Source organism: Lonchura striata, chromosome 24 (genome assembly GCF_046129695.1).
Source record: "Lonchura striata isolate bLonStr1 chromosome 24, bLonStr1.mat, whole genome shotgun sequence".
NCBI lineage: Eukaryota > Metazoa > Chordata > Aves > Passeriformes > Estrildidae > Lonchura > Lonchura striata.
The window spans coordinates 6,584,685-6,604,259 of record NC_134626.1 but is presented as its reverse complement, the minus strand read 5'-3'; the positions used below and the strand labels follow the sequence as shown (position 1 = coordinate 6,604,259).

General features: G+C 53.7%; 1 protein-coding gene across 1 annotated transcript in view; it reads left to right on the top strand.

Annotated features, from left to right (window-relative positions):
- The window catches only part of FBXO42 (F-box protein 42), a 51,109-nt gene that overhangs the window by 8,650 nt on the left and 22,884 nt on the right, over nucleotides 1-19,575 (top strand). Inside the window, exons 2-4 of the mRNA XM_021537918.2 lie at nucleotides 9,710-9,979; nucleotides 12,193-12,309; nucleotides 19,287-19,421. Of these exons, the coding sequence (XP_021393593.2) occupies nucleotides 9,727-9,979; nucleotides 12,193-12,309; nucleotides 19,287-19,421 (505 nt within the window). The 5' untranslated portion in view covers nucleotides 9,710-9,726. The remainder of the gene's footprint in view (nucleotides 1-9,709; nucleotides 9,980-12,192; nucleotides 12,310-19,286; nucleotides 19,422-19,575) is intronic.

The following is a 19,575-nucleotide window of genomic DNA, read 5'->3' as shown; positions in this document are numbered from 1 at the left end:
AGTGGGGACATGGTTTAGTGGGGACACGGCACTGCTGGGGGAGCAGTGGACTCGGTGATCGTGTAGGGTTTTCCCAACCTTACCAATTCCATGATTCTGTGATGGATGTGTGAGTGCTGCCAAAGACCACGTCACGATGGAGAACCAGAGGAGCATGAGCACCCACAGCAGGAAGACCCTGACCTTGACCTGGCTGTGCTGGACTTCATTTTCCTGAGTCTCCATCCTTCATTCCCACTGCAAAACATCCAACCTGAGCTGGACACCGGAATCCTGCCCGGGTGTCCCACCTGAGATTGCCTGTGCACAGCACTGCTGGGAGGTGTGAATCCTGGTTCTTCCCAGCCTTTGGATGTGCTGGTGGTTTCTGAAGGGAGTCCTGTGTCCACCCATGGATGGATTTCTGGAAACAAGGCTTAGAGCTTTTGCTTCCCCTCTCACTGATTCCTGATCCTGCTGCCCCCCTCTGCCTGGTTCTACAGGGGCAGGAAGGTCTCAAGAATCCTGCTCTAGGATCCAGTGAGTTCAGGTGGGATATTGGGATAAATCCTTCCCTGTGAGGTGGGCAGGCCCTGGCACAGGTGCCCAGAGCAGCTGTGGCTGCCCCTGGATCCCTGGCAGTGCCCAAGGTCAGACTGGACACTGGGGTTTGGAGCAGCCTGGGACAGTGGGAGGTGTCCCTGCCCGTGGAACGAGATGTGCTTTAAGGTTCCTGCCAACTCAAACCGTCCCATGATTCTGCAATCCTCAGTTCCCCCAAGTTCCATAAGACTGGAAAGGCACTGGGAGCATCCTCAGCAAAGGCAAGAGAGCTCCAAATTCTGGAGGAAGAGGAGGAAGAGGCCTGATGCTGCCATGCTCGGCAGGGTGGGAAATGCCATTTTCCTGCTCCCCAGCTGCCTGTGAGCTGCAGGAGGTGGATGAGTGTGGGAATCCAGAGCTTCCCTCTGGCTGCTCTGGCAGGTCTGGGACCCTGGCAGGGGTCAGGAACCCCCCTGGACAGAGCCCCTAGAGACACTGGCTGTGATCTCTGGCCATGGAAAAGAGTTTGCAATCTTACAGGGTGGATTACAAGCTCTGAGTGTTTTACAGAAGTAATAATCAAGTGTGGCACAGGTGCAAAAGTAAAATTTTAGGATTCTAGATTAGGGGTCCAAAGGGGACAAGCTGGAGGAAATTGGGTGTGCCTTGTCCTTTTTCTCCTTCTTCATGTCCTCCATGTGTCACTATGGTGTTGGCATTTTTCTGTTGGTTCAGGCTGGGGACACACTGTCCAACGTAGGTGACAGATATTGGCACGTTATTGTAAATGCAGCCCAGGGAGTTTCTGGTATTGAATGTTTGTCACATCCCCCTGAGGGCAGAGCCCCACACGCTGCCCTGCAGGACAGAGCTGGGCAGGGCAGCAGAACATGTGAGAGATAAACAGAATAAACAACCTGGAAACCAGCACAGACCAATTATGGCTTCTGCTTTGGCAGGGGGCTGCCAGACAGAGACTTTTACAATCTTGGGATCATCAACACCTCAGATTCCGACAGATGAGCTCCAGGGCTCTCCCAGCCAAGGAGGCTCTGGCACTCACCTGGGGACACGTGGGGACCGTGGCTTCCCTGGGAATGGCACTGGGAGACTCCCTGGGCATCCCTCGGTGTGCTCTGCAGAGAATGGACTTTAACAAAAGAATCCCACAAGCCCCCAGCACAGCCTGTCAGAAAATCGGGAATGAAGGCATCTGGTGTGTTTGGGTGTTTTGTTAACAAACCTTTCCTGAGATATCTCCACAGTTTTCATTTGGTTATTCTGCTCGGGCATTGGGCTGGATGGAAATCCAGAACTTGCAGGAGTTGTGTTTTCAGGCTGGTTTTTCAGCTGAGCAGAAGTGGGCTGGATTTGGGTCAGTAGCCGTGTTTTCCTCGTGGTTCCATTATAAGTTCCTTCCATTTGTGCAGATGAACCAATTTTGGTGACTTTGGGAGGTTTCAGGTGTTGTAGGACTCGGGGAACGCTGTGACATTCTCACAGGCTGTCCTCCAGACAATTCTCCACAACTTTCCAAAAGCTTGTCCAGGAGCTCCTGTGCTCTCCTGGTGACAGCAATTCCCAGGATCTCCCAGTGTGGGTTTGCTCAGTGTTCCCAAATGGAAATTCTTGCCAATAAATCATCCTGAGCAGGTTTGGATAAATGTTTTTATCCTGTGAACTTCATCCTCCCACAGCAGATGTTGCACCAGGAGGAGCAGCTGCCCTTTTCCTTGGAAAAACCTCAATTTTCCAGCCCCAAAGGCTTCTGTTTGCTTGGTTAGGGGTTATTCTGGGTTTTGGGGCTCACAGTTTGCAAATGGAGCAGGATTTGTTTGCTGGGAAAAGCTGAGCTGAGGATAACTGGAATTCAGGGCTTGGCGGGGGCCGGCAGAGGGAGTGTGTGAGCCCAAAATCCTCCTCATTTCCTACAAAATTTAGGGGATTTCAGGAGCACGGGAAAAGGGAGCAGCCGATTATTGCTCCTCAGCTGCCAGGGCTTGGCAAGGCAGATTTTGGCAGGTTTGAAACAAATCCAACTCTTTTTAGGGTAATAATATTGTCCAAAACTTTGAAAATTCTCCAAATCCATACATCCATAACAAGTGGAGGGGTTGGGGGATGGTGGAGATTTTTGCTTTTTTCATGGCTTTCTGCAGGGATATTTAAAGATTGTCCTTTTTGGTGTGGAAAGGGAAATACAGAACCTACAGGTATTGTCTTTTTAAGACTTGTTTTTCGTGTGAGCAAAACCAGGCTGGATTTTGGGTCAGTTGAAGTGTTTACCTCATGGTTCCATTATAAATTTCCTGCATATTACTTCATATTTATTAAGATTTTTTTTTAAGCTTTTGAATAATTTATGAGGTTTTGTAATAATAATAAGAATAATAATAATGAGGATTTCCCTATATACACCTCAAGTGTGGTGTCATTAAACTCTGCTGCTTCCCCTTTTCCTGTAAACTCCACACCAAAAAGTCCCTCAAACAGCAGCTCCCTGATTTGTATTCCACCAATAAATCCAGGATAACCCCCACATTTTCATTCTGGTTTTCAGTGCATTCATTTTGTGGGAAAACAGATTCAGCAGGATTTATTTGTAGGTTGCTGTGCTGTTTGTGCAATAAATCCTGCTGTGTAATGTCATACTGTTGCTTATTTTTTAACTGAAACCTCAGAAAAAAATGAGCAGGAATCTGAAATAGCAAAGGGTCAGCTCATCACTGGGCTGGGAGGAATTTCTGGGATCTTGGTACCTTTTTATAACAGAAATATCAACCAAAATTCAGCTGCAGTGGTGCTCTTCCAGGACAATGGGCAGCAGTAAAAATGATGTGATTTGGAATTTTTTCCCAAAGCCGGCTGTTCTAACAGGTAAAACCATCACAGGGAGGTTGTGTTGACAGAGAAACGGTGGAATTTTCAACCTTGCAGATGGAATTTAGGAATCCTTTCTTTTCCTGGATGACTTGTATGAAAGAAAAACAATCTTGTGTTGGGAAAAAAAAAAAAAAAAAAAAAAAGAAAGCAGTTCTTTGAAGAACCCTTGGAATTGTTGTTGTGCAGGGATAAGGAGTGTCTGTGGTGCCAGTATTCCGAGGTCTTGCTCTGCACAGACAGGATATTGCTCATTCCATAGCTTCCCAGAGGCTGTATTTTCTTTTTTTGGACTAAAATCTGCTTTTTTTTTCCCCCCATTATTGAGCTTGCCCAGCAGTTGATTTCCAAAAGGATCAGTTCCAGCTGCTTCAGGTTAGGGAGGACTGGGAATGTTGTTTTATTTAAAGGTGTTTACCCCAGTCCTGAGTCCCGTGGTTCCCACGGACCTTACATTCCCTCTGCTGCTGCTTTTATAAAATATCATGCTGCTCCTCGGAAATAGTGTTGAATTTTCCTCTTTTCACCTCAAAAGAGGTCTCAGGGCTTGTTTTAGGGCAAAACCAGGAGCAGAGAAAGCTGCAGGTGAAGTCTTTGATGGCACAGCTGGAGAGACAAACATGAAAACACTGAAAATGTGGGAAAAATCCTTCCCATAGAGAAAAGATTTTTTTTTAAAAAGGAAAAACGAACCGTTTCTGTCTGATGGAAGAGGATTTTTATTTGAACTGGGGCAGAGAATCAGCCAGAGGTGTGGCTGTCCCCAGAGTGCCACCCTGGAGACGTGGAAGAAGTCATTCCCAAGCATGAGGAAGAGTCTGGAGCAGGTTGGAGACAGTTGCTGCCTTCCACCCCTACATTTCCACCAGGTTGCCAGGTGCATTTAAATCCCTCTCTCCTGGCAGCCCAAACCCTGTGTGAGGGGAGGAATATCAGGAGATGGCAAAGATTTCCAAAAGAGGTTCTTACCCCAGATATGTTGGTTCAGCTCTCTTTATTCTGTGGTGAGAGCGGGGCAAAAGAGGACAAACAGGAAATGTCAGGGGAATATATAGATTTTGGACAGGGTGGGCTTCCCTGGCTCTCCACCAACCCCTCTGGGGCAGGAAGGAGGTTCCAGGGATATCTGATCAGAGTCACAGGGTCCTGGGGAAGGGGAAATAGAGTGCCATGAGCTCACTGTAACAGCCCTGGGCTGCCAGGCTGGGTCCTCTCACACCTGGAATGGTTTATTCCTGGCGGGAGCAGCACTGCAGCTCCTCTGCTGCCGTTTGGGGTGAGCATTCCCTGTGTGTGCAGTGCTCTGACTCAGGACCGGTGCTCAGCCTCTCACTGCTATTCAACAGCTTGCCCTTGGAGCCTTTTTTCCATAAAACCCATAAAAACAGGGGCGAAAAACCCTGGTTAAAAACCTGCAGGTTAAAAACCCTGCAGGTTCAAGCACTTCCTGAAGCAGCTGGAAGTTGTGGAGAAGAGGAGGCAGCTAGGAAGGGAACCACCAGTGCCACCCATGCCTGAGCTTTGGGTTCCGTGGGACCAGGAGAGGGATCTGCAGGTTGGAAAAGCTCCTTGGACCAATCAGGGATTTGCAGGAGCAGGTTTTGAGCAGTGCTTCAATCCAGTGGGGTTATTTTTGCCTGCATTTAATATTCCTCAGCTATTAGTTGCAGATAATTACTTTAGGAATAAATAGCAGGTTCTTAACTAATTTCAGGAGGGGAGAAAGGGAAAATTGAAGTGCTCTGAAAGGAGGAAAAAGATTATGAAATGTTTTGCCAGCTGGCAGAGACAATGCTTTTAGGAAAGGGCAGGCAGATTCCATCAGCACCGGCAGAGCTCTGCTCCTGCTGCCCTTCCAGCGCTTCCTGTCCTGCCTGCTTCCTCCCTGCTGCAGCTCCAGGCTGATTCCTGAAGGCCCCAAAACCTTCCTAGTGCTGGGATATACAGGCATTTCTCTGGGACCAGCAGGGCTCTGGGGTGCAGATTATCATGGAACGTTTGGAGGACGTGTTGATGTTTTCAGGGCTCAGTCCGATCCCGGAGTTAATTGGATTGCAGCTACTTTGGGATGAGACAAAACTGCTTAAATCTCTTGGTTGCAGCTTTTTGAGTGCTCAGAGATTCATTTTAGCCCAGGTACAAAGTGGAGCCCAGCATGGTGCAAGCAGAGAGCACCTGGAGAGGCAGGATGAGGGAGAAAGCACCTCTTGCATCACCCCAAAATGCAGGAACACTCAGTTCTGCTCCTGGAATAACCAGTAAAACCACAGGTGTGGGATTTTCCCTCATGGATCTGCTGAATAACTGGCAGCAGGAGCTGCTGGGATGCTTTAGCTCTTTTTTGCCAGCTGCCTGGGTTCTTTTTCCTTTTTCTGTATTGGAGCAGGGTTTTGGGACAGGGCTTTGCTTTGTATTCCAGGAGTGGTTATTCCCAGCCCGCTGTTCCAACAGAATCCACATCCGTGGCAGGTCAAGCTTGGAGGGTTATTTTGACAGCGAGCTGCCTTTTGGGAGCTGGGTTTATTGCTGGCCTTGTTTTCCTTCCGAAAAAGAACATGGTGTGGGTGTGAAAACTCTGAGGATGGTTATTCCTTATGTTCAAACATTTAGGAAACAAGGATTTACCAAAGGAGATGCTTTGGAATATTTATAATATTATCAAGTGGCTTGGGAAGAGAAGACAAAACTCAGTGGAGCTTCTCCATCCTCAGATATGCTATTTGAGGCTCCTCCCGCTGTTTTAAAATTGGCCTGAAAGATTATTTTTGTTGTTTTGTGTCTGGGATCAGCCTGACGTGTTGGGTTATTCCCGAGCCTGCTCCAGAGGATGCAGCTTGGGATTTATTAGCTGGAAAACACCTCTTTCTAGTGGATGTGCATTCCTGCACTTCCCATGACTCTCTCCAGCAGGATTTGGACATTATTTAGAGCACAAATAAAGATAAAAGTAGTTGGGATGACACAAAGTCCTGACAACTCCCCAGCCCATCACCATCTGCAGGGTCCTGCTGTCCCCAGGACAGAGACAAAAACCCTCCTGCTTGGGATCCTGGCAGGGCTTCAGGGTGGAGATGGAAACCTCTGCCTGCCGAGGAGCTGCTCCGAGCTCCCAGGCTGGGAGGAAGGGAGGGACAGACCCTCCTGCCCTTCTGTATCCTGAGCAGGAGCACGGCCCCATCCCAGACTGGAGCAGGGCCCCATCCCAGACTGGAGCACAGCCCCATCCTAAACAGGAGCACAGCCCCATCCTAAACAGGAGCACAGCCCCATCCCAGACTGGAGCACAGCCCCATCCTAAACAGGAGCACGGCCCCATCCCAGACTGGAGCACGGCCCCATCCCAGACTGGAGCACAGCCCCATCCCAGACTGGAGCAGGGCCCCATCCCAGACTGGAGCACAGCCCCATCCCAGACTGGAGCACGGCCACATCCCAGACTGGAGCACAGCCCCATCCCAGACTGGAGCACAGCCCCATCCTAAACAGGAGCACAGCCCCATCCCAGACTGGAGCAGGGCCCCATCCCAGACTGGAGCACAGCCCCATCCCAGACTGGAGCACAGCTCCATCCCAGACTGGAGCACAGCCCCATCCTAAACAGGAGCACAGCCCCATCCTAAACAGGAGCACAGCCCCATCCCAGACTGGAGCACAGCCCCATCCTAAACAGGAGCACGGCCCCATCCCAGACTGGAGCACAGCCCCATCCTAAACAGGAGCACAGCCCCATCCTAAACAGGAGCACGGCCCCATCCCAGACTGGAGCACAGCCCCATCCCAGACTGGAGCACAGCCCCATCCTAAACAGGAGCACAGCCCCATCCCAGACTGGAGCACAGCCCCATCCCAGACTGGAGCACAGCCCCATCCTAAACAGGAGCACAGCCCCATCCCAGACTGGAGCAGGGCCCCATCCCAGACTGGAGCACGGCCCCATCCTAAACAGGAGCACAGCCCCATCCCAGACTGGAGCAGGGCCCCATCCCAGACTGGAGCACAGCCCCATCCCAGACTGGAGCAGGGCCCCATCCCAGACTGGAGCACAGCCCCATCCTAAACAGGAGCACAGCCCCATCCCAGACTGGAGCAGGGCCCCATCCCAGACTGGAGCACAGCCCCATCCCAGACTGGAGCACAGCCCCATCCCAGACTGGAGCACAGCCCCATCCTAAACAGGAGCACAGCCCCATCCTAAACAGGAGCACAGCCCCATCCCAGACTGGAGCACAGCCCCATCCTAAACAGGAGCACAGCCCCATCCTAAACAGGAGCACAGCCCCATCCCAGACTGGAGCACAGCCCCATCCCAGACTGGAGCACAGCCCCATCCCAGACTGGAGCACAGCCCCATCCCAGACTGGAGCACAGCCCCATCCCAGACTGGAGCAAGGCCCCATCCAGAGCAGGAGCACCAGCAGCACTGGCTCCATGCTGTGTCAGGATGGAAGCCAGCACAGGCACTACCCAGCCATGGATGCCTTTGCTTGTAAAGGCCCAACCCTCCATTCTTTCATCATTTTTTAGCTCAATTCCACTTTTCCCTTCCCTCAGTCCCTGGGAGTTCCTGCATGTGGGGCTGTGTGAGGCGGGTTTGTGGCAGCAGCAGCAGTGCCCGTGTCAGTGTTTGGGTTCCAGCCTCCTCTGCCACATCAGTGACTCCAGCAGGGATTTCTGACATGGGAAACGTGCTGGGTTCTGCCGTGGTTCCTCCCGTGGTTCCTCCCACAGATTGACAGCCCTGTGGATTTTCCAAAGCTGCTTCGTCAGGGAGCCTGACAGCAGTGGGGACTGGTGCTGCCGCCTGTCATTTTCCTGGGCATGAATTGGTTGCCATGGAAAGCTTTCCCACTCTGTGTCTCACCACCTGCCATTCCCACGGCATGGGAAAACACTGGATTAGTAACAGCAGCTCAGATTATTCCTGAGAAATGAACCTCATTTATAAATCAGGTCGATGACCCAAGTTGATGGTTTAACATGGGGTTTGTTACCGGGGTATTTCTATATCAGGATATTTCTATATCAGGATGTTTCTGTATCAGGATGTTTCTGTATCAGGATATTTATCCTGCTCAGTAACCCACATGAAACAATGACATCAATAACTTCAAATCCTTCCAGCTGCATTTTCTGGGTTAGGGTTTGGAAAAAATAATGATAATATTCTTATATTGGAGGATGTTAGGGAAAAGCTGTCGTGTCTTCCATCTTAAGGAGCTAGTTTGCTTCCTGGCTTGCTGCAGGTTGGATTTATCCTATGGACTGTGTGGATCTGGCTCCAATAATCCTGGTCAGTTCAGGGCTGGAGGTGGCTGAGCAGCCTCTGCCTTGTGGACTTGAGAGGAACCCAGGCTGAGTGATGCAAGAACGGGGAGCTTGCCCTGGTTTGGATCTTTTCCTCGTGCTAGGAAAGGATAAAATGGGAATTTCTGGGAAAGAAAGCTCCGTGTCATCCCCGGGAGCTGTTACTGTGGTTTGGGCTATGGATCCAGGAGCACTCAAGGAGCAGCTGCTCCCTTGGTCTCCACTCAGCCACCTTGGGAGGGAAAAGTGCTGCTGCTCTGCTGGAGACAGGCTGGCTGCTTCCTGGAAATGGAGCCAGGGGTTTGCCTTGCCATGGCAGGCGTGGATTTAACCTCACATGGTGCCAAGTGCCCAAACTGGACACAGCCACTTGTTAAGGTGGATTTATGTCATGATATTTTTCTGTCATCGAGGTGTCACCTTACACTTGGGGTGTTGAGAATAGCTGGAGATACAACCTCTGCTATCCCAGCCTTCCATCAGCAGTAAATCCTGGGGGGATTTGCTTTCTTCACCTCCTGCCAGCCAGGGCTGTGTGCAGGTATTTCACAAATAAAAGGAAAAGCGTGGTGAAAACGAGGCAGGGCATTTTTCCCCCACAAGGAGCTGTTTGGGCTAAAACAGCCTCGCTGACAGAACAGGTTCCACAGGGCGGAGGGACTGGAAATGTTGCTGTGGTCCTGTCTCACCTCGGGTGAGATTCCACAGGGATCCTTTCCCCATCCCAGCTGGGCCCCACGGTGCAGGGCAGGGCAGGACGATGTCTCCTCGAGCAGCAGCTCCAGGGGTTTGCCTTTGGCTCTCTGCTTCCCACTGGAGGCAGCAGCAGGGTGGGGAGAGATGGAGTGACCTGGCAAAGCCGTTGCTAAACCCTCAGCTGCTGCAAAACTGCAAAACCACGTCCTGCACTCGGTGATTGCTGTGCCAGAGCCCTGTGGCGTGGCACACACCTCTCGGTGCCTTCCTGATGCTCCCTGTGACCTCCCCATTGTCCCTTTGCCAGCAGTGACGTGGGATGCCATGGCCAGCTCCTCGGACAGTGACGATGACGGGTTCATGGCCGTGGATCCAGAGGACGCCACGGTGGAAGGGACGATGGAGCAGGAGGATGAGCCCCACGCCGAGCTGGAGGTGGAGGAGCCCAGGCCCAGCTCCAGATCGATGCTGGAGCTGCCAGAAGAGGTTTTGGAATACATCCTGTCCTTCCTCTCTCCCTACCAGGAGCACAAAACCGCCGCCCTTGTCTGCAAACAGTGGTATCGACTGATCAAAGGTACAAGTGATGGCAGCAATTTCTTTACTCTGGGGCTTGCAACCCAGATCTCTTTTACCTTTGCCTCTTGTTTTCCCCTCAAACTCTGAAATCTGGCTTTTGTGAAATCCTAGAGAAATCCTAACAGCCACAGGGTCCCTGGCTTTGCTCAAAGAGGGCCTGTAGCTGTGCAGAATTGAACCCCTCGGCCTCTCTCAGGGTAGAAAACCCAGAGAGGCCGTGAATTCCCATCCTGGAAGTGTCCAAGACCAGACTGGACAGGGTCTGGAGTGATCTGGGATAGTGGAAAGTCCCACCCTTGGCAGGGGTTGGAGTTGGATGAGCTTTGAGGTCTCTTCCAGCCCAAAATAAAACAAAGCCCAAGCCCCACGACAGAGCAGCTCCTTTGCTGCCTTTGGGTGCTCCCAGTGCTGCACTGGTGACCTTGGATTGCAGCCTCCTGCTCAGAGCCCCTGCCAGTGTCCCATGGCTGATGTGGCTTTAATTGCGCTTCGTTTGTGTCTTGCTCAGTAATTAACATTCCCAAAGCTGCTTTCAACAGCCCTGGCTCTGGTTCTTACAGCTCTGCTGGAGATAAGTGCAGTATAAAATCTGCATGAGTTGAGATGTGCATATTCCAGCTTCCTGGAAGAGTAGCCCAGAGACACAGATCCTTCCTTTGCCTCCACACATTCATTCCAGAGCCTCGTGGAGGTATTTTAATGCTGGAGAAATATGATACAGCAAATAAGGAGGGAAAATTTGGACAAGGATACAAACAGAACCTCCTGGTTCATTTTATTTTAATACACTGGGTGATTTCTGGTCGGATTCTGTTGGGTGCGTGCTTTAATCACGAGCTTCATTTAAAAACAAGGAGTTTCAGAGGAGAGGAGAGCATTTCAATCCTAGGAAATGGGACAGGTTGCTACACAAGGGGAATGTGTTCCTTCTGGAAAACAGGAGTGGGTGTCAGGTGAGGAATGCCCTTGGCAGATTGTGGGGTGATGGCTCATTTATGGACTTCTCCTCATCTGGAAGATTCCAGGCATTTCCCACTTTGCCCAGAGCTGAACAGGCTGGGGGTTAAAACATCACAGCTACCCCAGCAGGGATCATGGCCCAAAATGAGTCTTTTTGTGCATCCTTTTGGGGCAGCAGCTGCCCACAGCCCTGGGGAAGGGCCTTTTCCAAGTGCTGCAGCCCCAAGTGGCTGCTTGGCTGTTTCCTGGAGCGGCCTGCAAGGAATGCAGCTGGGATGGACAAACACCTGGGATTCACCCCAGAGGGATGTGGGAAACATCCCTGGAGCCCAGGGATGAGCAGCCAGGGGCACAACGTGGCTTTGGGCTGGGTCACCTCTCAGGGGACAAGTGGTGCTGGGCAGCTGGGCCCTTCTGTGGCAATTCCAGCCAAAAAAAGGTCTGGAAGCACCACCTGCGAGCTGTGCCCAGAGAGGTCACTCGAGGTAAACAATTGGTTTGTGTTCTCCTGGTTAATTTTTCCTGTTTGCCAGGATACATCTGCTGTGCACTGCTGGAGCTCACATTCCCTTTCCCGTGTGACTCTCAGGGATCAGCTCCTCAAGGACCCCAGGCTTTATTTTTTAATTTAAAAAAACCCTTCCTGCTTTATATCCTGGAGTGGGATTTCTTGCTGGGGGTGTTCCTGGCACAGGGCTTGGGGAAGAACTCTTGGCAGGTTGTGGCATCCTCAGTGCAGGTGCCACCAAGTGTCTGCTGAGCTGCTGCTGCTGCCAGAAACCTTCTCCAGACCCTTCTGTCTCCTCAGGGAGCAGCCTCTGGCCCCTCCCAGCCCTCTCACGCAGTGGCAGCCTTGGAGCATCCCTGCTGATTTTTATCACTGATATCTCCTTTCCAACTTTATTCAGATCCCTGGCCAGTAGCTGCGTTCACACTCTTAAAAATTGATTATTCAACTGAGGGGTGGGAAGCTGACCCTCAGGGTGTGCTGAGGGAGCAAGGGTGAAGCACAGAGGGCTGCACACAAGCTCTCCAAAGCATCCCAGTGCTTCCTTCCTCTCCCAAAGGCTCTGCTTCCCGACCCAGCCGGTGCACACTGCTGACTTCCCCGTTTGCAGAGTTCCCTTGTCTTTATTCCTTTAATCCCCTGCGTTCCCAGCGTGGTTCTAACCCAAACACGGGGGTTTGCAGCTGTCCCCGTGCAGGCACAGTTGGTTCCCAGCCTTGCTGACAGTGTTGTTCTCTCCCCAGGTGTGGCCCATCAGTGCTACCACGGCTTCATCAAGGCAGTGCAGGAGGGGAACATCCAGTGGGAGAGCCGCACTTACCCCTACCCCGGCACCCCCATCACCCAGCGCTTCTCCCACAGTGAGTATCCAGGCATCTCCTCCCTCGGGGGCTGGCAGTGCCATTCCTGCCATCCTGCTGGGAGCTGCCTTCCTTGGGGCTGGCAGTGCCATCCCTGCCATCCTGCTGGGAGCTGCCTTCCTTGGGGGCTGGCAGTGCCATTCCCTGGAGTCCCCATGGGAGCTGCCTTCCTTGGGGGCTGGCAGTGCCATCCCTGCCATCCTGCTGGGAGCTGCCTTCCTTGGGGGCTGGCAGTGCCATTCCCTGGAGTCCCCATGGGAGCTGCCTTCCTTGGGGCTGGCAGTGCCATCCCTGCCAAACTGCTGGGAGCTGCCTTCCTTGGGGCTGGCAGTGCCATCCCTGCCAAACTGCTGGGAGCTGCCTTCCTTGGGGCTGGCAGTGCCATCCCTGCCATCCTGCTGGGAGCTGCCTTCCTTGGGGCTGGCAGTGCCATCCCTGCCAAACTGCTGGGAGCTGCCTTCCTTGGGGCTGGCAGTGCCATCCCTGCCAAACTGCTGGGAGCTGCCTTCCTTGGGACTGGCAGTGCCATCCCTGCCATCCTGCTGGGAGCTGCCTTCCTTGGGGCTGGCAGTGCCATTCCCTGGAGTCCCCATGGGAGCTGCCTTCCTTAGGGCTGGCAGTGCCATCCCTGCCAAACTGCTGGGAGCTGCCTTCCTTGGGGCTGGCAGTGCCATCCCTGCAATCCTGTTGGGAGCTGCCTTCCTTGGGGCTGGCAGTGCCATTCCCTGGAGTCCCCATGGGAGCTGCCTCCCTCAGGCTAGCAGTGCCATCCCTGCAATCCTGCTGGGAGCTGCCTTCCTTGGGGCTGGCCGTGCCACATGGGGGTTGGCAGTGCCACAAGGGGGTTGGCAGTGCTGTACAGGGGTTGGCAGTGCTGTACAGGGGCTGGCAGTGCTGTACAGGGGCTGGCAGTGCCACAAGGGGGCTGGCAGTGCCACACAGGGGTTGGCAGTGCTGTACAGGGGCTGGCAGTGCCACACAGGGGCTGGCAGTGCCACAAGGGGGTTGGCAGTGCCACACAGGGGTTGGCAGTGCTGTACAGGGGCTGGCAGTGCCACACAGGGGCTGGCAGTGCCACACGTGCCTCCCTGGGGGCTGGCAGTGCCACAAGGGGGTTAGCAGTGCCACACAGGGGTTGGCAGTGCCACAAGGGGGCTGGCAGTGCCACACAGGGGCTGGCAGTGCCACACGTGCCTCCCTCAGGCTGGCAGTGCCACACGTGCCCATCACCGCCGGTATTCAGCCAACAACTGTGCCAACACTCGGCACAAGAGCAGGGATTTGGGAGCTGCTGGTCACGGCGGGCTCGTAGGTCCTGGGAAATGCTGATGGAGAGGAAACGGGGTGGGACTGTGGCTTTCTGGTTGTGCAGGGATCTTTCTGCAGCTCCCCAGGCTGCAAAACTCTCCCAGATATCATGGAGTCAGCCCTTGACCAAAACGTGTCCCCAAGTGCCACGTCCAGGGGTGGCGACTCCAGCACTGCCCTGGGCAGTCTGTGCCAGTGCCTGACCCCCATGCCATGAAGGGTTTTTCACAATATCCAGCTTAAATCTCTCCTGGCACAGCCTTGGGATGTTGCCCGTGTCCTGTCCCTGTTCCCTGGAGCAGAGCCCGACCCCCCTGACTGTCCCCTCCTGTCAGGAGTTGTGCAGAGCCACAAGATTCCCCCTGAGCCTCCTTTTCTCCAGGCTGAGCCCTTTCTCAGCTCCCTCAGCCTCTCTGGGGGGCTCAGCCCCTTCCCCAGCTCCGTTCCCATCTCTCCAGCCCCTCAGTGTCCTTCATGTCCTGAGGCACCCAGAGCTGTCCCCAGGATCTGCACCTGAGCTTTGCCCCCTCCCCAAAAACCTCAGCCCCTGGGCTGGAGTCATTCCCATCAAAGCCAGTGGGTTTTGGAAAGTGCAGCGCTCGGGGATGTGCACCAGCTGCTCGCACAGGTCCTGTGCATCTGTGAGGAAAACTGGGAATTCTGCAGTGTGCTGGGCTCAAATCGAGCAGAGCTGCAGGTGGATTTGCTGACAGAAGTGAGTGATTCAGTCAACAGCACCTCTCAGTGTTTGGGTTAATTCTTCCAAGATTCTGGAAAAGAAACAGAGGAGAAAAAATACCTAAACACAGTGCCTTGGAGGGAAAGGTATTGAAATAAATCCTGTTCTTTGGAGTGCAGTAGCACTGAGCTGCCTCGCCTCAAACAAAAAAAAAACACGGCAAAAATTCCTTCCTGTGACTTCAGCATGGGGTCTGAGCCCTCTGGGGGACAGCTCTTCCAGGAAGCAAATTGCATTTTTCCGAGGGAGGATAAACACGGTGCAAGCCCTGCCATTCCAAGAGCAGCAGGCATCACATTTTCATCTTCCCAAGCAATAATTTATGAGGCAGCCGCGGCGCTGCCTCCTGCCAAGACAAGCCCGGGAGACGCTGCGGGGAGCTCTGGTGAAGTCATTGTGCCCTGCCGAGAACCCCTCGCCTTCCCGAAGGATGAAAAGGCTCCGCAGTTCACAGCTCATTTTTAGCAGCGTTAGTGAAGTGCTTATTAACGACTTCACATTTGCATGAATTTCCCTTCAATTTTAGCAGCGTTTTTTGCGACTGCTGGATGCTCGGGCCAGCTAGAAATGGCCTGGAAAAGGCTCAGAGTTGCCCCAAAAAGCACTGTGTGTGCTCTTTCCTTTATCCTGCTGCCTACCACGGGTTTCCTGGCTGCAAAGTGAGTTGTCTCCCTAAATCCACTGCCCTCGGAGCGTGTAATCCGTATTAGCCTCGCTCGGTGACAGGGGGCTCTGCCCGGCCCCGCTGGCCGCAGCAGCGTTATTAATGCACTTTGTGGGCACAAAGCTAATCTGGATTAACTTGTTTGCTGACTTAAACGGATTGGTTCATGAGCAGCTGCCCAAATGTGCAGCCTCTGCTTTCCCTGCAGCAGCATTCCGTGCCTGTGGGCCAGATTCCAGCCTTAAAGCCGAGCTACAAATCGTCAGTTCCGGAAAGTCAAACTCTGAACTAAAATCACCTAAAATCCCAAGGGATGACGGTGAGCTGAGGTGGAGGGAACAGGAGTTTGGGCAGTGGGGAGGGAGCAGGCAGGACTCGCAAAGTCCTTCATGAGGGATGAGTGATTTGCTGGTTTTTGTGGGAATATGTCACCGCCCAGGCACGAGTCAGTGCTGCCATCAAAGCTCCGTCTGAGGCTCGCTCTCGCTTCCAGGAATTATTAGAACCATCCCAGAAGTTCTCACAGGGAGCACAAACGGACAGGGAGGGGAATTCTAAGCAGCTGGAAGTCAACCAGTCTGCTCTCAGTCCTGAAGGGAGGAATGGCAGAAGTGCTTGATAAGGAATAAGTGAATGGAAGGCGATGCCGTGGGGAGGGAGTGCCTGGCAGGGATCACACCGCTGAGAGCAAACTCTGGACAGGCTGTCACTTTTCCAAAGGCTGCAAAACTGCAGGATATGAAGCATTAATAATGCTGGGTGTTCAGGAGCAGAAATCCCCCGTGTTTGGGGTTTTTTGGATGATGTTTGCAGGAGTCACCGAGCTGTTTTATGTATGAACCTGCGAGGTCACAGCAGGGCGATGAGTCACGGGGTGAAATCACTGCCCGCAGTCGGAAAAAGATGTCAGGAGGCTCAGGAATGCAGAAACGGAAAAGCAGCAAAGGAATGCAGACCCTTGTGCCAGGGATATTGATCCTTTGCTGGAGGAGTGACTAATTTTAGGCACTGATTTATTGTTTTTGTTTCCAAGGAGCCTGGGGTTGGTGGCACCACTGGGATGAGTAATTACAGCAATTTGTGGGTTTGACGAACCCGTTGGGAGCGGTGACAGCTGGAATGTTTGCTTTACAGGATGGGCTGCTCCTGGAGCAGAGCTGCAGCTGCTCCCAGCACCCAGACTTGCTCAATATCCCCGGATTTTGGCTGCACCCAGGCCCTGCACTGCAAGGAGCAGGACAATAGCATTTTAGGGAGTGAGGTGGAGATGGAGATAGAAGGAGATGGGAAAGCTGGGGGTGTTCACTTGGAGAAGGCTCCAGGGAGAGCTCAGAGCCCTTCCAGGGCCTGAAGGGGCTCCAGGAGAGCTGGAGAGGCACTGGGGACAAGGGATGGAGGGACAGGACACAGGGAGTGGGTCCCACTGCCAGAGGCAGGGCTGGGTGGGGTATTGGGCAGGAATTGTTCCCTGTGAGGGTGGGCAGCCCCTGGCACAGCTGCCCAGAGAAGCTCTGGCTGCTCCTGGATCCCTGGCAGTGCCCAAGGCCAATACCAAAGGCTGTTACCCTCCAATCCATGTGGGAATGGGATTTACAGCCCAGCCAGCTCCTTCCCATCTCTCCAGTGGGAAATACAGCCCTTGAACTTGGATGGGTGAATTGATTTCTTGTTCTCTGAGTTTCATAAGTCCCATGCTTTTTGATTATGGTGAAAGGAATGTGCTTTTCCATTTGGTTTTCCCTCCTCAGCCAGCTCTGCTCTGGCTGTCAGCTGCTCCAGGTTAAAATATCCAGTGGTTCATTGCTCAGGACAGGAATCAGGAGTGTGCTCAGAACCAGAACCTCTGCTCCCCCTGAGCATCAGTGTCTTCAAACACCAGATTTCCTGATTCTTTTGCAAAGATAAGCCACTTCCGCAGTGCTGAAACTCTGGGGGTCACTGAATTTTGCTGGGACACTAAAAAACCCCAACTAAATCTATTCAGTGTTTTCTACCCAAAGAAACCCTAAAACCATCAGGGACATGCACAATTTCCCCCTGATTTGTTCTACACTTGGTATAAACTATAAACATATTATGGAATCCCAGAATATCCTGAGCTGGATCCACAAGGATCATCCAAGTCCAGCTCCTGACCCTGCACAGAGCAGCCCCCACAATCCCACTGTGGAATTCCCACAAGCTGGAATAAACTGCACTTTTCATTGTGCTTGCCTTTTCCTGGGTTTCCCTAATTTTTTTTTTCCACTCAAGCTGCTCTGCCTTCCTCATCTTCAGCAGCTTAAAATTACTCTTAAAAGGAGAGCACAATCTCCATGATTTTGATGTGGGGGGGGTTATTCCACATGGAATTTTATGGGAAATTCGGAATTCTGCCCAGCCTCCAAGCTGAGTGAGCCCTCCCTGCTCCATCTCTCAGTTCCCTCTTGCCAGAGGTACCTGTGTGCTGCAGACTCTCTCTGCCAAAGTCAGACACTTCCATGGGTTTTCTTTTGCTGCAGAGCTTTTTTGGGGACAAAAGCTCTTGGGTATCTTTGAGGGGTTGTCAAACGTGGTGCTCCCTCCCTGTTCCCCGTCTGGCTGCCTCATCCTTCCCCAGGGGGAGCAGGGGGAATGCCCGTGGATGATCTTGAGTTTTAGCTGGACTCTTTAAATGAGATTGGGAGAAATCCTGAAGAGAGAGCAAAGCCCAGGGCTGGGTGCACAGAGGGGTCTGTGAGCTGTGTGATCCGGCTCAGGGCAGGTCAGGGAGCTCAGTGCCTTAATCACAGCTAAGCTCATTAATTACAGACCTCTAAGGCAGTTTTCTCTGCACTTAGAGGAGCAGCTCTGCCTGAGGGATAATCCTCTTGGGAAGGTTCTTGCTGGAGCTTCACCCTGCTCAGGGGAGCCCTGTGGTTCTGGGGAGCTGGGGCAGCCCGGCTGCTGTTCTCCAGGGAGGAAAGGGCCTGAGCTGGGCGTGGGACACAGGCAGTGACAGGGCAGTGGGGACAGCAGTGACAGGGCTCTGGGGACAGCAGTGACAGGGCTCTGGGGACAGCAGTGGCAGGGCAGTGGGGACAGCAGTGACAGGGCTCTGGGGACAGCAGTGACAGCTCTGGGGACAGCAGTGACAGGGCAGTGGGGACAGCAGTGACAGCTCTGTGGGGACAGCAGTGGCAGGGCAGTGGGGACAGCAGTGACAGGGCTCTGGGGACAGCAGTGACAGCTCTGGGGACAGCAGTGACAGGGCAGTGGGGACAGCAGTGACAGCGCTGTGGGGACAGCAGTGACAGGGCAGTGGGGACAGCAGTGGCAGGGCAGTGGGGACAGCAGTGACAGGGCTCTGGGGACAGCAGTGGCAGGGCTGTGGGGACAGCAGTGACAGCTCTGGGGACAGCAGTGACAGGGCAGTGGGGACAGCAGTGACAGCGCTGTGGGGACAGCAATGACAGGGCAGTGGGGACAGCAGTGACAGTGCTGTGGGGACAGCAGTGACAGGGCAGTGGGGACAGCAGTGACAGGGCAGTGGGGACAGCAGTGACAGCTCTGGGGACAGCAGTGACAGGACTGTGGGGACAGCAGTGACAGCTCTGTGGGGACAGCAGTGACAGGGCTTTGGGGACAGCAGTGACAGCGCTGTGGGGACAGCAGTGACAGGGCTCTGGGGACAGCAGTGACAGCTCTGTGGGGACAGCAGTGACAGGGCAGAGGGGACAGCAGTGACAGCACTGGGGACAGCAGTGACAGGGCTCTGGGGACAGCAGTGACAGCACTGTGGGGACAGCAGTGACAGCGCTGTGGGGACAGCAGTGACAGCTCTGGGGACAGCAGTGACAGGGCAGTGGGGACAGCAGTGACAGCGCTGTGGGGACAGCAGTGACAGGGCAGTGGGGACAGCAGTGACAGCTCTGGGGACAGCAGTGACAGGACTGTGGGGACAGCAGTGACAGCTCTGGGGACAGCAGTGGCAGGGCAGTGGGGACAGCAGTGACAGCTCTGGGGACAGCAGTGACAGGGCAGTGGGGACAGCAGTGACAGCGCTGTGGGGACAGCAGTGACAGTGCTGTGGGGACAGCAGTGACAGGGCAGTGGGGACAGCAGTGACAGGGCAGTGGGGACAGCAGTGACAGCGCTGTGGGGACAGCAGTGACAGGGCAGTGGGGACAGCAGTGACAGGGCAGTGGGGACAGCAGTGACAGCTCTGGGGACAGCAGTGGCAGGGCAGTGGGGACAGCAGTGGCAGGGCAGTGGGGACAGCAGTGACAGCTCTGTGCTCTCTCACAGGTGCGTGTTACTACGACCCCAACCAGTCCATGTACGTGTTCGGGGGCTGCACCCAGAGCAGCTGCAACGCCGCCTTCAACGACCTCTGGAGACTGGACCTCAACAGCAAGGAGTGGATCCGGCCCCTGGCCTCAGGTGAGCCCTGATGGAGCTCCCCCACGGCTCCTCCCCTCCTCCCCGTGGCTCTGAGCTTATCCTACCAGGACTGAATCCCAGGGAAATGTGGGGTTTGTGGCAGAGTCTGAGTCCTCAGCCCCACCTTGGGGGTGTTTTCTGGGGAGCAGCTGGT